Consider the following 17335-nt stretch of genomic DNA (forward strand, 5'->3'; position numbering starts at 1 on the left):
AAGTGTGGTAGTGTTCTATTCATCTTATTTTGTGAGAGTCCATTGCTTAGTTTTATCTTTTGCATCAGTGTGGAGGTTAGGTTCTGTACCTTAATTTCTGAGTTCTTACTTTGCTGCAGATCTATTGTTGTGGTCAGTGTGTAGAACAGGTTGAAGTATTTCCTGTAGAGTTGGTCTTGTTGTGGTAAACTTCCTCAATGTTTGTATATCCGTAAATGATTTGATTTCTCCGTCAATTTTAAAGCTTAGCTTAGCAAGGTACAGAATTCTAGGATGGAAATTGTTCCGTTTAAGTAGATTAAAGGTAGATGAACATTGTCTTCTTGCTTGGAAAGTTTCATTAGAGAAGTCTGCAGTCACTCTTATGGATTTTCCCCTGTAGGTCAACTGGTGCTTACTTCTGGCAGCTTGCAGAATCTTTTCTTTTGTCTTGACTTTGGACAAGTTCATCACAATGTGTCTTGGAGCAGCTCAGTTAGAGTTGAGGCAACCTGGGGTCCGATATCGCTCTGAAAGCAGTTTGTCAGAATCTTTGATGATATTTGGGATATTTTCTTTTATAACATTCTCTAATATGGCTTCCATTCCTCTGGGGCATTCTTCTTCCCCTCTGGGATTCCTATAACTTGTATGTTGGAACATTTCATAAAGTCCCATATTTCTGACAGTGAACGTTCTGCTTTCTCTCTCTTCTTTTCTGCCTCTTTTACTATCTGAGTTATCTTAAGAACTTTGTCTTCTACCTCTGAAATTATTTCTTTTTCATGGTCTAACCTGTTGCTGATACTTTCCATTGCATCTTTAAGTTCCCTAATTGACTGTTTCAGTTCCTTCAGCTCTGCTATATCCTTTCTATATTCTTCATATCGTTCATCTCTTATTTGATTTTGTTTTGGATTTCCTTTTGGTTATTTTCCATTTTATTAGCAGTTTCCTTCATTGTTTCCATCATTTCCTTCATTGTTTTCATCATGTGTATTCTGAATTCCCTTTCTGTCATTCGTAACATTTCTTTATAGGTGGAGTCTTCTGCAGTAGCTACCTCATGGTCCTTGGTGGGGTTGTTCTGGACTGGTTCTTCATGTTGCCTGGAGTTTTCTGCTGATTCTTCCTCATGAGTGATTTCTTTTATCTGTTTCCTTGCCCTAATTTTCCTTTCACTTCCTCTTGCTCTTTAAGTTCCAATGCTTGTGTACTAAGGTTTTGATGAGTCTTTTTGTATAGGACCAGAAGGATGAAAAGGTTGAAGAGCAAGAGGAAATGAAAGAAAGAAGAAAAAACCAAAAAAATAAATAAAATCGAGAAAGGAGGGGGGGTGGAAAAAGGAATATTGAGAAAAAGAAGAGAGGCACAGAAAGAAGGAGACAGATCAATATAGGTGTACAGTAGGGTACTTTTACACAACCTTAAAAAAAAACCCAACCCCTGGGGGTGCCCGGTTGGGTGGTTCCCTTGTGGTCAGCAGCTCTTTGCTAACCTGAGCAGACACAATGTCTTTCTGTTTTCTGTGTGAAGTCTTTAAATGTTACAAATTTCCCTCATGGACTGCCTCTGCAGTATCCAACTGGTTTTGATCATTTGTGTCTTATCATTTTCTTCCAAGATTTTGAACTCTATTACTTTTACAGTGGAGCCAAAGAAGATGAATCTGGAAATTTACCCAACAAAGGATGTGGATGATTTCTATAAAGAGAATTAAGAAACTCTGAGAAAGGAATAGTTGAAGATATTATTAACAAATGGAGAAACATACCATGTTTGTGGATGGGAGGAATCAACACTGATAAAATGTCCATCTACCTAAGGAAATCTAAAGATTTAATGAAATCTCCATTTAAGCACCATTGCCATACTTTAAAAATCTTGAAAAAAATAGTACTTGGTTTAATAAGGTATCAGAAAAACCTTGAATATGTGATACATTACTCAGAAATAAAATCAAATCAGGAGTCATCACATTACCAGACTTGAGGCTATACTATTAATCCATAGTGATCAGAACAACCTGGTAGTGACACAAAAATAGATAGGTAGATACATGGAACAGACTAGAGAATCAAGAGATGAACTCAGTCACTTATTGTCATTTGATTTTTGTTGTTTTTTTTGTTTTTTTTTTAAATTTATTTATTTTTATTGTTAAATCATAGCTGTGTACATTAGTTCAATCAAGGGGTACAATGTACGGGTTTCATATACAATCTGAAATATTGTCATCAAACTGTTCAACATAGCCTTCATGGCATTTTCTTAGTTACTGTATGTAGGCATTTGTATGCTGTATTTAGTAAGCTTCGCCTGTACCCATTCTAAGTTGCACCGTAGATGTGGCCCCACCCATCACCCTCCCTCCACCAAAACCTCCCCCCCTTCCCCTTCCTTGGCCCCTTCCCCATAGTCTTGTGCTATAGTTGGGTTATAGCCTTCATGTGAAAGCTATAATTTAGTTTCATAGTAGAGCTGAGTACATTGGATACTTTTTCTTCCATTCCTGAGATATTTTGCTAAGAAGAATATGTTCCAGCTCCATTCATGTGAACATGAAAGAGGTAAAGTCTCCATCTTTCTTTAAGGATGCATAATATTCCATGGTATACATGTACCACAATTTGCTAGTCCTTTCATGGGTCGATGGGCACTTGGGCTTCTTCCATGACTTAGCAATTATGAATTGGGCTGCAATAAACATTCTGGTAAAGATGTCTTTGTTATATTGTGACTTTTGGTCTTCTGGGTATAAACCTAGTAAAGGAATTATAGGATCGAATGGAAGGTCTATGTTGAGGTCTCTAAGTATTCTCCAAACATCCTTCCAAAAGGAACGTATTAGTGTGCATTCCCACTAGCAGTGTAGAAGTGTGCCCTTTTCTCCACATCCACGCCAACATTTCTGGTTTTGGGATTTTGTTATGTGGGCTACTCTTACTGGGGTGATATCTCAAAGTAATTTTGATTTGCATTTCTCTGATGATTAAGGATGAAGAACTTTTTTTCATGTGTTTGTAGATTGTGTGTCTTTCTTCTTTAGAGAAGTTTCTCTTCAAGTCCCTTGCCCACCCTGAGATGGAGTCACTTGTTCTTTTCTGGCTAATATGTTTGAGTTCTCTGTGGATTCTGATTATTAGACCTTTATCGGAGGTATAACCTACAAATATTTTCTCCCATTCTGAGGGCTGTCTGCTTGTTTTACTTACAATGTTCTTGGCTGTGCAGAAGCTTTTTAGTTTTCTCAGGTCACAGTAGTGTATTTTTGATACTGCTTCAATTGCCTGGGGAGTCATCCTCATAAAATATTCACCCAGGCCGATTCCTTCAAGAGTTTTCCCTACACTTTCTTCAAGAATTTTTATAGTTTCATGTCTTAAGTTTAAATCTTTTATCCATTGAGAGTTTATCTTAGTTAATGGTGAAAGGTGTGGGTCCAGTTTCAATCTTCTACAGGTTGCCAGCCAGTTTATCCAGCACCATTTGTTAAATAGGGAATCTTTTACCCACTGAATGTTTTTTGTTATTTGATTTTTGGTATGCCTATCAAAACATTAATTTGGTGATGGGCACACATATCTTTAACTAAAACTGCACAAAATCAAATTATATAACCAAAACGCTTGCACCCGCACATTGTTCTGATAATAAAAAGAGAAAACTCATATTCTAAGTGAAGGAAGCCACACACACAGAAGAAACACATTGTGTACTATTTTATTCATATGCAATCTCCAGAATAGGTAAATCCATACAAAAGAAAGTAGAGTAGTGGTTTCTAGGGTTGGGGGTAGGGAGGATGGGGAGTAACCACCTACTGGATAGAAGGTTTACTTTTAGAATGACAAAAAATTGTAGAATGAGTGGTGGTGATTTTAAAACATTGTGAGTATACTAAAAACTATTGAATTGTACACTTTAAGATGACTAAAATGATGACTTTTATGTTATATAAAATTTACCTCTATAAAAAATGTAGATGTTCAACAACATGGGGATATTAGAGAGGAAGCATACTATTTTTACCTAAGGAAATTTATATATATAAACCATATGCATAAATCAATATATATATATATATAATTGATTTCTAACCAACATCAAGCCAAGAAATCAAAAAAATTTTTCCTGGGATTTGATCCCTGATTAGATCATTGAAAACTGATTTTGGCATCCAGAATTGAGGGAAACAGACACATTTACCCAATTTACAATGTTCTACTGCCACCCAAAGAAAATTTATCATCAAGTTTACAATTCACATTTCTTCAGAAACATTTATTTGAATGATGGATTCTAGACAGTAGACACGTGTGTGACTTCAGAAAGTTGCTTTACCATGATCATATTGATGTACACAGCTATGATTTAATAAAAAAAAAGGAAAGTTGCTTTGTTTTAAGAAGCACCAGGGCTTACTGTAACCAAAATAAGAAGTTAGAGCTATTTTTGCTTCAATCAAAGCAACTCCTTTTTTTAAAACAATTTTTATTATACCTTATTTTATTTTTATCTGACAAATCATAATTTTAAGTATTTATTGGGTGGCATGTGTTTTTGATACATATATATTTAGCAAAATGATCAAATCAGGCTAAGCATATACATCACCTCAAATGTGTGTCATTTTGTTGTAGAACATTTTAAGTCCTCTTTTTAAACTAATAATTATTATTATTTTTTATCTCAAATTATTAAGTGATACCATTTTTTTGTATATATAGATAGCTTTTGTAATGCTTGAGTCAGAACTATTAGCATGTCTATCACCTAAACAGTGTTCACTGTAACCATTAGGTAGGTTTTTGCCCATCTTCTTCTTCACCTTCCACCTGCTTGGTTTCCAATGACTTCTCCTTTCCTCTATGCACATGTGTTCCTGTTGGTTAGCTCCAATTTATTAGAGAGGACATGGGCTTTGTTTTTCCATTATTGAGATACATCCCTTAGGATAATGATCTCTATTTCCATCCAAATTGCTGCACAAAGGATTAATTCATCCTTGTTTATGGCTGAGCAGTACTCCGTTGTATACATATATCACATTTTGTTAAACCACTCATGAATTGATGGGCATTTAGATAGATTCAGCATCTTTGCAATTGTCAAATGTGCTGCAGCAAATATTCAAGTGTAAGTTTCTTTCTTTCTTTTCTTTTTTTTTTTTGAGACAGAGTCTCACTTGCCACCCTCCATAGAGTGCTGTGGGATCACATTTCACAGCAATCTCCAACTCCTGGTATTAGGTAATTCTCTTGCCTCAGCCTCCCAAGTAGCTGGGACTACATGTGTCTGCCACAACACCCGGCTATTTTTTGTTGCAGTTTGGCCAGGGCTGGGTTTGAACCCACCACCCTTGGTATATGGGGCCATCACTCTACCCACTGAGCAACAGGTGCCACCCTCAAGTGTAGGTTTCTTTTCTATAAAATGATTTAATTTCCTGTGGATAGATTTCCAGTTGTGGGATTGCCATGTTGAATTGTAGGTGTACTTTTATTTCTTATTGAAATCTCTATACTTTTTTTTTTTTTTTTTTTTTTTTTTTGGTTTTTGGCCAAGGCTGGGTTTGAACCCGCCACCTCTGGCATATGGGACTGGCGCCCTACTCCTTGAGCCACAGGCGCTGCCCATGAAATCTCTATACTTTTTTACATAGAAGCTGTAGTAATTTTCCATCCAACCAACAGTGTATGTGAGAGTACTCCTTTTGGACTTTTTAATAAAAGCCATTCATTACCTAAATATAAGCAAAAACAAAGGCCATCTGATTATCTCAATAGATGCAGAAAAAACATTCAACAATATATAGCACCCTTTCCTTATAAAAGCACACAGAAAATGAGGCATAGAAGGAACATTATCTCAAATTATAAAAGCCATATATGAGAATTCACTGTCAACATCATACTGAATGATGAAAAGCAGAAAGCATTCTCTCTAAGAACTAGAACAAAATAAGGATGTCCATTGTCATGATTTCTATTAAACATGGTGCTTAAAGTCCTAGCCAGAACAGTCAGGCAAGAGAAAGAAATGAAATGCATTCAAATTTGAAAAGAGAAAATAAAACTCAATTTTTTCTGATGATATATCTTACGTTTAGAAAACCCAAAAGGCTCCACCAAGAAATTTCCTGAAATTGATAAATAAAGAAGTCTTGGGTTACAAAACCAATATAAACAAATTCATAGCATTTCTGTACAATAATAACAGTCAAGCTGACAATCAAATCAAAGACACACTACCATTCACAATAGCTAGAAAGCAAATAAAATACCTAGGAATAAATTTAATTAAGGTGGTGAAAAATCTAAAGTTCTCTAGAAGGAGAACTATGAAATACTGCCTAAAGAAATTACAAGTGACTTTGAACTATACTAAAAGGCTATAATAAACAAAGATATAATTCAATGGGAGTAGAATGGAGAATCCAGATACAAAACTATCTACCTACAACCAACTGATCTTTGACAAAATAGACAATTATAGACACTGGGTAAAAGAAGCTTTATTTAATGAATAGTGCTTAAAGGCAAAGCATGAAACCATAAGAATTCTAGAAAGAAACATAAAGAAATCTCTTCTAGATATTGGCCTAGGCAAAGAATTGTGACTAACACCCCAGAGGCAATTCTAGCAACAACAAAAATAGACAACTTACAGAATGGGGGTAAATATTTGGAATTTAAACACCTGATGATGGGCTAATATCCAGAATTTATGAAGAACTGAAAAAAATCAGTAAGAAAGGAACAAATATCCTCATTAAAAAGTAGGCAAAAGATATGAAAAGAAGATTGATGAATGGCCAGTGAACACATGAAGAAATGCTTAACATCACTAATCATCAAGAAAACACAAACGAAACCATAATGGGATAAAGCCTCTTTTTTAAATGTGTCTTTGATTTGATACCATACATTTTTTTTTTTTTGAGACAGTTACACTTAGTTGCCCTGGGCAGAGTGCTGTAGCATCATAGCTCACGGCAAGCTCAAACTCTTGGCCTCAACTGACTCTTTTGCCTCAGTCTCCTGGGTAGCTGGGACTACAGGCCTGCACCAACAATCCCAGCTAATTTTTCTATTTTTGTTTAGTAGAAACAGGGTCTTACTCTTGCTCAGACTGCTCTTGAACTCCTGACCTCAAGCAATCCATTCACTTTGGCCTCCCAGTGTGGCTAGGTATGAGCCACCAGGCCCGGACTCAATATTAATTGATGTTTCAATTATGGAAGCATTATTCACAATAGTGAAGAAGTGGAAACATTGAAATGACCATCAGGATATGATTGAATTTAAATATATATATATATATACACACATACATATATATTTCATTGTACATAGACACACACACAATATACTACTAATAATATGATCTTAAAAAATTAACCTTAAAAATTCTGGGGAATTCTTCCATTTGCAACAATATAGATGAAGGTAGGAAATATTATGCTAAGTGATATAAGCTAGTCACAGAAAGACAAATACTGTATGATATAACTTCTGCATGGAATCTAAAAAAGTCAAACTCATAGAAATAGAAGGTAAAATTGTGGTTACTAGAGACTGAGAGGGATGAATGGTTAAAGGTCAAATGTTGAACAAAGGATACAAGGTTCAGTTAGATAAGAGAAATAAGTAAGGGTGATCTATTGTACAGCATGATAAACTCTGCTTTTATGTATTTTATAAATTAGAATTCTGCAAAATGTTTCATTTGAGAATAAGATTTAATTGCTTAAAAAGATAAATCAAATATCATTGGCCATAAAAAAGATTGTTTGCAAGCTACCTGACTAAAGAGTTTTAAAATTCATTCCATATTTGATGTTCTACCTGAATATCGTGACCTTTGACACTGAAGCTCACTCCTGACATCTATGAGAAATTCCTACCCAGAAGGATAATTGCAAGTTTTGCAAAAATTTTTATTTAACAATTCCTGATAGTTCATACTATAGAACAGGCATCCTCAAACTGCGGCCTGCGGGCCACATGAAGCGGTGTGAATTGTATTTGTTCCCGTTTTGTTTTTTTACTTCAAAATAAGATATGTGCAGTGTGCATAGGAATTTGTTCATAGTTTTTGTTTTAAACTATAGTTCGGCCCTCCAATAGTCTGAGGGACAGTGAATTGATCCCCTGTTTAAAAAGTTTGAGGACATCAGTGTAACCTGGCTTATTGTACCCTCAATGAATCCCCAACAATAAAAAAAAAAGTTTGAGGACGCCTGCATAGACCAAGATGCTGCTCCTAGAGACATGGAATAGTTATTAACTTTAATTCTCACAGAAAAACTATGAACCAGACACTGTTTTCATCCCAATTTTACAGAAGAGAAAGCGAGGAAAGACAGATTAAGAAAATTACCCCTAAATTGATCTCCTTTGTAAATAAATAAAGAAAATTTCCCAAAGCAACAGTGAATGACAGAGGTGGAAATTGAATTCCATTAAGGTGGCTTCACAGATTTGTTATGCAATCTTTCCATATTAGTGAAGCTATTTTTCCATATTAAAAAAATGTAGTAGTTCAGCTCATTTTTGTAGGCTTTTGAACTACTAAATTAGATAATCATCTGTACTCTCTTATGGACTTTTCTTGTGACATTAGAACTTACCTTTTGATGGCTGCATAAACTATGGGAATCTCTTCTTGAATAGAAGTTAATCTTTCTGTGAGTTTGTTTTCTTATCTTTTTTAATAAAGGAAAATATTATTACATGCAACTTATATAACTAATCAGTTGTTTATTAGATGGGCCCAGAATTGCAGTGCTGACAATTCTATGCCTAATAAAACCTGAAAATTAACCCTAGAAAGCCATGATTGCAGCATTCCAAGGACTTCATCATTGTCTTCTTGATGAATACATCTTGCTGAAAATTTTTCTAAGGTATATAATTTCACCAAGGTCTGTTTAACCAACTCTTCTTGTGACATATTTATCTGGTCTCTCAAATACCTATAAATTACTATTTATTTATAAAACTCATAATCATGTGTTTATGTTCCTAATATATAAAATTACTTTACTAGTAAAACGCTGATCCATATTACTGTGCAACATGTTCTTTAGCAACTTCTTTCATAATAATAAGTTAGATACCTAACAAAATGAAGCATGAATGTAAGAGCAGTTTAAATCCCATCAGATTCAGCAATAAGGTCTAGAGTCCAGTGGATATTTATTGATATTATTTGGGTTAGCTAAATAAGTTCTCAAATGAACAACTGGTATAATAAAGTTTAATTAAAAAAATTTAGAATGGCAATAAAAACTCCTTTTCAATGATTGAATATATTTCTATTATTAACTGTATATTTGTGTCCAATTTGGCAAAACTGTGTATTTATACCACCAAAAAATATTCCATAATATAAACACTCTATATTCACTCAACATTTTTAAAAGGATGTTATAGGTTTAGATAACTTGATTTTGTGAAATAAATCCTGAAAATATTTCAAATTGTAGAAAATAAGACTCATATGAACAACTAGAAAGGACTAAGCCTATTTTGTCTGAATTCGATAAGAGAACTTAATAATGAATTTTAAGTTCATGAGGTACAATGACACTGCATGCATGCCTTCCATCTCCAATGAAAGAAAGGAAGAAAGAAAAAGTTAAAACTATTGGATTATGGATTGACTAAGCTAAACAATCAAATGAGACACTGTAAGTGTTACTGATTGGAAGTCTATTTCTTTAAGGAGAAATAAAGAATTATGAAAAATAAAGCAAAACAAAGTTCAAATATTAAAGAATAGAATATTATAACTATAACAGAAAGGGGGGCTTTGATAAACATATTTAAGAATCTGAGTATCTCTTCCAATTATAAAGCAAAATTTAATATCTGTGTTACACAAACTTGCAGGGAAATTTACCTTGAACACATAAGAAAATTCTAGTACAGAGATTTCTGAGAATAAAGGAGTGTGTTTTTCATCTGGAGCTGCTATGCATGAGTCAAATAGAGATAGTCAACACATTTGTGCTTCATTCACCTTTGAAAATACTCAGATAATCAGGCTATTATCTCATTAAGACCAAGGAACTTTCCACTATTTCTTATCTTATACATCTATGCAATAAGAGGATATGATTCACTGCTAAGATAGTGTTTTCATTCACATTTTTCTCAAAATTTGCAATTCATCCTAGCATTCTGTGATTCTGTGAACATTAAATTATTCCACAATCCCTATATGATAATATAATAGGCAAATGCCCCTGGAGCATTTTAATTTAAAAACATATGAGAGATATTATATGCACTTTGTGTTTGTGAATGCTTGCTTGTATTAGTAGAAGATTGCTAAGTTTGGTAAACAAACAAAGTTTCTAATCAATCAAGAAATTTTGTATATTGGATTTATTATAGTTGCAAAACGTGAAACCCAAGAGAACAGAACTTATAGTGATTCATAAATGATACTCCCTACTGTTAAATTAATGTTTTATGACATCACTATGCAATTTTTCAATCCAATTGGAGAATTCTTTTCTGTTCTCTCTTCTTGAATAAATAGCCTGAAACAATATACTCTGATAACCATTCTGGCTGAAAATTATATCTGCCCCCTGTTGAGAAATATGGTACAATTTAAATTAGTATTTCTGGTAAATATACACTAAACATATTTTACAGAAGCTAGTATAACCTGAAATCTGGTAACATGAGGTCTCCTGATTTGTTTTTATTTCTAAGTAATGTATTTGCTATTCAAGATTTTTTATGATTTCATGTAAAATGAAGTACTATATTTTCAAATTCTTTAAAGTATGACATTGGTGCTTTAATAAGGATTGCATTAAATCTGTAGATTGCTTTGAATAGTATGGTGATTTTAACAATATTGATTCTTCCCAGGCATGAGCATAGTATGTTTTTTTTTTTGTTTGTTTGTTTGTTTTTTTTTTTTCTTGCAGCTCAGAAGTTTATTAACCAACGGGGTTGGGTCAGCTGGTGTTTACATGCTGACCCCTGCAGCCCTGTATCCCGGCTGTAGTGAGGAAGATGGCTGGCTTCTCTGCTGGCCACAGGTGATATCATCTCAAGAACATGCTGAGCCCTCTCTCCTGGGTCCCTGTTGCTATGGCTGGAGTCCAGCACTATCAGATAGGTTCCACTTCTGTTTCTTGTGCTTGAACTAGAGTATCGACATTTTTTAGGATCTCAGCATAGTATGGGCCAAATACCTGCTGATTATGATGCATCAGCTTGACAAACTTCCGGCCTAGTTCTGTCAACTCTCCTTCGATGTGATTAAGGCCTTCAGGGAAGTGTAGCAGAGACTCCTGCATGCCACGAACCAAACAGCATTTGAGAAACAAAAGGAGGCGCTGATCAATGATACTACGGACACGGTTTTCTTTCTTGGTGATGTTCTGGAGTTGTCCTATAAGACATACTGTGTTTTCACTGCTTAGGGCAGTAAAGCCCAGGTCCTTGAGGCCACAATGAATTTCCTGAGACACCTGTTCACTCACATTCAACATAGCTTCTTCAGGCTTGGAGTTAAATTCCTCAGTCACAGCCTTGGTTATGCATTTCAGTTTATCCACAAATCCAGGTGAGTTGAATAAAATTGAACCAGAGAAACTTCTAGCCACTAGTAAGACTGAGGCCAATATAGTCAAGTGGCGCAAATGGGACCCCATTTCCTGGACCCGGATTCTGTCCATCAGCAGAGTCTCAGGGAATTCTTCATTTTCAGGATCCCAGAGGAGGAGATTCAGGTAGCCCTGGTATAGCACCATTATGGGATTGGGAGGATCTGAATTCTTAGCTGCCTTGTCTGGAGTTGAACAGGCCATGCTGGAGGAGCTGGGGATGTCAGGAGAATCCAGACATGGTGTAATGAGGTCTGTGGCTGCTTTGGTTAGCCATTTCTTGGTGTAATCAAGGAGATTGGGTTGTTTGTCAAGGAGTTCCTGGAATTTAGCTCTTTCATACTGGATGGAATATTCCTGCAGGTAGGGTCGAATGCTCTGGATGGTATAGTTCGCCATGTCCATTTTCATTAGGCCCAGAACATGGAAGATGCCCCTCAGTAACTGTACTGGATCTGTTATGCTCTGTAGTTTCTTTACTGCTTCATCTCTAACTGGTGCACATAGCAGGGTCATCAAACTAAGAATGTAGTTAGAGAGACGAGAGACATCTAGGGCTCCATGTTCTGCTTCTTGCTTGAGGAGATCCATGTCCAGAACTTCTTTAATCTCATTTTTTAGGCGGATGTGGCGTGGTAATAGCAGTGATAGCGAAACCTCCTTAACTTCTGTCATAAGTTCAAGAGCACAAGTGAATTTGGGAGGATTACTCAAGAGTTGTTCTCTTAAATGGTCCCAAAAAACATTGTACAATGTCTCCATGAACCTGTCTTCCAGACCGTTTGGAGATAAAACATTCTCTTCCGTGTAGAAATCTTGATTTACCATGATTTCATGAGCAATGCTCATCCTGGAAACTTCGTTAATTGTTTCTATTAGACGAGGAGAGTAGTTATTTAAACAGAAGTCTTCCTCTTCTTGGTTCTTCTCTGATGTTTCAGAATTATGGGCTCCACACTTTGCTTCATTAGGATCATTTTGGAGTACAGTTTCCTCACTCTTGGGCATCTTGATGTTATCTCTTCCTCTGTTCTCCATAGTATGTTTTTCCATTTGTTAACATCTTCAAGTACTTCTCTTCTTAGAGTTTTAAAATTCTAATTGTAGAGCTCTTTCATGTCCTTTGTTAGATAAATTCCCAGGTATTTCATCATCTTTGATGCTACTGTAAAAGGAATAATGTCTTTATATTGTCAGCTTGACTATTGCTGATATATACAAAAGCTACTGATTTGTAAGAATTGATTTAGTATTCTGAGACACTGCTATATTTCTTGATCACTTCTAACAGCTTTGAAGTTGAGTCCCTGGCATTTTACAGGTATAAGATCATTTCACCCATGAACAGTTAGAATTTGACCTCCTCTGACCCTATTTGAATAGGATTGATTCCCTTCTCTTGCCTGATTGTGATGGCTATGACTTCCATTACCATTACTATTTTGAGTAGCAGTAGTGACAATAGGCATTATTGTCAAGTTCCAGATCTAATCAATTTTCTTCCATTCAATATGATATTGGCTGTGGGTTTGCTGTAGATGGCCTCTACCAGTTTAAGAAATGTCCCATATAAGCTTATTTTATTAAGTGTTTAAAACATTAAAGAACGCTGTATACCAAAGCTTTTTCTGCATCAATTTATAGAATATTATGGTCATTGTTTTTCATTTTATTTATATAGTATATTATATTTATAGATTTACAGATATTGAACTAAACTTGTAACTCTGGGACAAAACCAACTTGATCGTGGTGTGTAATTTTTTTAAATATGTCATGGAATTCTGTTCGCTAGGATCTTATTGAATATTTTTACATCCATATTCATTAATGATACTGATCTATAGTTTTCTTTCTTTGTTGGATCCTTTCCTGGTTTAGGGATCAAGATGATATTTGCTTCATAGAATGTATTGGGGAGGATTCCTGCTTTTTCTATGTTTTGGAAAAAAGTTATGTAATATAGATATTAGTTCCTCTCTGAGGGTTTGGTAGAATTCTTATGAGAAGCCATCCCTTCATCCTGAGTCGTTTTTTTTTTTTTTTTTTTTTTTTGTCCTTTGAGGTAAGATGGGTGTCTTGTAGGCAACATATACATGGCTTGAGTTGTTGTACCAAGTCAGCCAACCTGTGCCTATTTAAAGGATAATTTAAGCTACTCACATTAATTAAGGGAATTGATAGTTATGCTACTGTTTTAACCATCATAATTTTCAAAAGTACAGTGCATATTTTTAATCCTTTCAACTATTGTGGAAGTTAGGTACATAACTCATAACAATAAGTTAGAACATATATCTGTGGCCTTTCTTGTGCGCAACCTTCTGAAGTTCCCTTTTAGGGTTTCAGCATGAGATTCTCTGAGGTCCAGCCTTGCTTTCTCCAAGTTGGGTGTTAGTGTTTTGCTACAGACCACCAGGTGCTCCTAGGTTGGCAGCTTCCCTCAGTTAGCATGCAAATCTACTTCTGTCCTAGTATCATTTTGCCCTCAACCCAGTTTAAAAGAACCTGGGAATTTCACCGAAGTTCCTTCTGTAAAAGATATAACCACTGTGGTTCCCCCTGCTCCCACAAATGGTGGTGTAGAATCCTTGAGCCACCTATTGGCTCCCACCCAATTTCCTGCCCTGCTGCAGCACAAATGCTCCTTGCAAAATCAAAATTGAAGTACTGGGGTTTTTCACCAGATTCCTGGCCACAGCTGACTGAATACACTGGATCTTCTCCAGTGGATGAGGGAGGGGAACTGCCTGAGACTTGGTCTATATCTCTCCACATTGGTGGGGGGCGAACTGGGCCAAAATATCAGAAAAGGCCCACAGGGTATAGACTCTGGGCAGAGCCACTCCATATGGCAGGAAAAACGTCCCTCCTAGCAGAAGGGACACCTCAGAGAAACCCATTCAAAGTCAGTGCAGACACGCCACAATTTTCTCTTGCAGTAGGAAAGGGGATCAAACTCAGTTAAGTGTACCACTATGTTGAGAAACATAGAGATCTGACAGACACATTCGGATGTCAGGATCTGCCTCCTTTTCACTGTGACCAGTTAAGGATATGACCAATAGTGGTGAGTGAGATAGTGGTCTCTGCGTTCCTTGGTTTCCCATAGGTCCAGGTGGAATTCTTGTTCCTTTCTGGTGCCTGGATATGGGACAGACCCTCCAGGCTGCCTGGGCCAGCCAGGTTGGCATTCTAATTACAGTATCACTTGGAGACTACCCTCTGGAGAGGCCAGTCTGTTGAATGACCAAAGAGTGGGGATACGGGCTGTGGGCAGAAGGTGGCAGAAACAAGTTTTTCTTTTCTTTCAAGGAGGTTGGGGATCCAGTTTGTGGAAAATTCCTAGGTGCACAAAAACTGGGGTTTTATGTTTCTCTTCTGGGGGGTGAGAAATCCTGTGTTCACTGCTCTGCACAAAAAGCCCACAGAAAGCCTCACAGAGGGGTAAGAGGCCCCCTTTTTCCTTTGCTCTGTACTGGACTCATTCAGATGCTTTACTCCATAGCTGTTCTCTGTTCTTTTCCCTCTCTTTTAAGACTTTGTTTGTCTCCATAAGGATACTGTTCCTTTTTGCATTCAACCCCTCAACTTCAACTGCTCTGAGTTCACTTTAGTCCAATTTTTCTCCTTCTGGACCAAAGCCTCTGGCAAAATCTGTCTCTTGTCAGCCATCTTGCTGTCTATCTTTGGTTATTAGCCTTTTATTGAACATGTAGCTTAATAATATTTTATCCCATTCTGTAGGTTGTCTATTTGATCTGTTGAATATTCTCTTATCTGTGCAAAACCTTTTAGATTTAATCAAGTCCCACTTATTTATTTTTGTTGTTTCTGTGATTGCCATTTGACAATTGTTCATGAATTTTTTACTTAGGCCATATCTATAAGAGATTTTCCAACATTTTGTTCTGAAATTTTTGTGGTTTGTGTCTTACATTTAGTCTTATACACATTACGAATTATTTTTTCTGAATTTTAAGACGTATGGATACCGGTACAATTTTGACATGTGACTTCCCAATTTTCCTACCATTATTTATTATACTGGGCTTCCTTTATCCAGTGTATACTGCCTGATTTGTCAAAGATCAGCTGGCTTCATGTGGATTAATTTATATATGGATTCTCTTTTCTGTTCCATTTACCTATGTCTATTTCTGTGACAATACCATGCTGTTTTGGTACTGTAGCCTTTTAGCACAGTTTGAAATCTTGTAATGTGATTCCTCCAGATTTATTTATTTTGCTTAATATTGCTTTGGCTATTTGGGCTTCTTTCTGCTTCCAAGTGAAACATACAGTTAGTATTTCTAGATCTGGGAGATATGATGTTGGAATTTTAATAAGAATTGCATTGAATATGTAAATCATTTCAGGTAGTATGGACATTTTAACAATGTTGATTCTGCCAATCCATGAACATGTTATATTTTTCCATTTGTTTCTGTCATCTGCCATTTATTTTCTCAGTATTTTGTAGTTCTCTTTGTAGAGATCTTTCACCTCCTTGGTTAAGTACATTTATAGGTATTTTATTTTCTTTGTAGCTATTGTGGACGGTATTTAGTATTTAATTTGGTTCCAAGTTTGACTATTCCAAGTGTATACCAATGATACTGATTTGTATACAGACTGCTGAAGATATTTATAAAATCTAGGAGTCTCTTGGTGGAATCTTTGGGATTTTGTAGACATAAGATTGTATCATCAGCAAAGAGTGATAATTTGATTTCTTCTGTATCCATTTGGAAAATACTTGGTTTCCTTCCCTTGTTGGATTTCTCCAGCTATAACTTGTATTGCTATGTTGAATAGAAGTGGTGACAGTGTGCACTCTTGTTCCAGTTCCTAGACAGAGAGCTTTCAACTTCCTTTCTTTCAGTATAATGTTGGCTGTGGATTTATTATGTGTTGATCTTATAATTTTGAGATATGGTCCCGCTATGCCTAGTTTGTTGAGTGTTTTTATAATGAAACTGTGCTAAATTTTGTTGAATGTTTTTTTTTTTCTGCATCTACTGATATTCTCTTTGTTTTTGCTTCTGTTTGCGTGATGTATGATATTTATTCATTCACATATGTTGAACTAACCTTGCATTTCTGGGATGAAGCCCAATTGGCCCTATGTATTATTTTCTTTATGTGCTGTTGAATTCTTTTGCTAGTATTTTGAAAATTATTGTATCAATATTCACAAGGAATATGTAGTTGTCTTCTTGTTGTTGCTGTTGTTGTGTAATTTTTTGGCTTTGGGTAATACTACCTTCATAGAATGATTAGGGAGGATTCTCTCTTTATATTATGAAATATTTTCTGTAGTATAGGTGCCATGTTTTCTTCATAGGTTTGATAGAATTCATCTATGAATGCCATCTGTCCTAGGGCTTTTCTGTCATTGTTGAGATGTTGTTTGTTACTGCTTCTACCTCTATATTCATTATGGGTCTGTGGAAGATTGCTATTTCTTTCTGATTCAGGCTTGGGAGATTGTGTGGTTCCAGGAACTTGCCCATTTCCTCTACAATCTCTAATTTATTAGAATAGAGATTTACATAATATTCATGGATTATGTTTTGTATTTCTGTGGTATCAGTTGTAATGCCACCTTTTAAATTTCTGATTGAATTTATTTTGGTCATTTCTCTTTTGTTCTTTATTAATTTAGAAAAAGGTCTGTAGATATTGTTCCTCTCTCTCTCTCTCTCTCACTTGCTC

The 17335-nt window shown here is 35.7% G+C and overlaps 1 protein-coding gene across 2 annotated transcripts; it reads right to left on the bottom strand.

The window, feature by feature from the left end:
* Positions 1-11119: 11119 nt before the first annotated feature.
* On the bottom strand, positions 11120-12625 carry LOC128577961 (T-complex protein 11 X-linked protein 2-like). 2 transcript variants are annotated; one of them, XM_053580310.1, is made up of 2 exons: positions 11355-12307; positions 11225-11304 (listed from the first exon to the last, which is right to left on the bottom strand). In XM_053580310.1, exons 1-2 carry the CDS (start codon positions 12290-12292, stop codon positions 11280-11282), a joined length of 963 nt encoding a protein of 320 aa, XP_053436285.1. In that variant the 5' UTR covers positions 12293-12307; the 3' UTR covers positions 11225-11279. The 2 variants fall into 2 exon arrangements, with proteins under 2 accessions (XP_053436284.1, XP_053436285.1); XM_053580309.1 differs by having other exon boundaries at positions 11120-12625.
* Positions 12626-17335: the final 4710 nt, after the last annotated feature.

Source organism: Nycticebus coucang, chromosome X (assembly GCF_027406575.1).
Source record: "Nycticebus coucang isolate mNycCou1 chromosome X, mNycCou1.pri, whole genome shotgun sequence".
In the NCBI taxonomy this organism is placed as follows: domain Eukaryota; kingdom Metazoa; phylum Chordata; class Mammalia; order Primates; family Lorisidae; genus Nycticebus; species Nycticebus coucang.

Excerpts from the sequence above, each read along its gene's own strand:
- LOC128577961 (XM_053580309.1), bottom strand. The coding sequence starts at position 12,625 with ATGCCCAAGAGTGAGGAAACTGTACTCCAAAATGATCCTAATGAAGCA.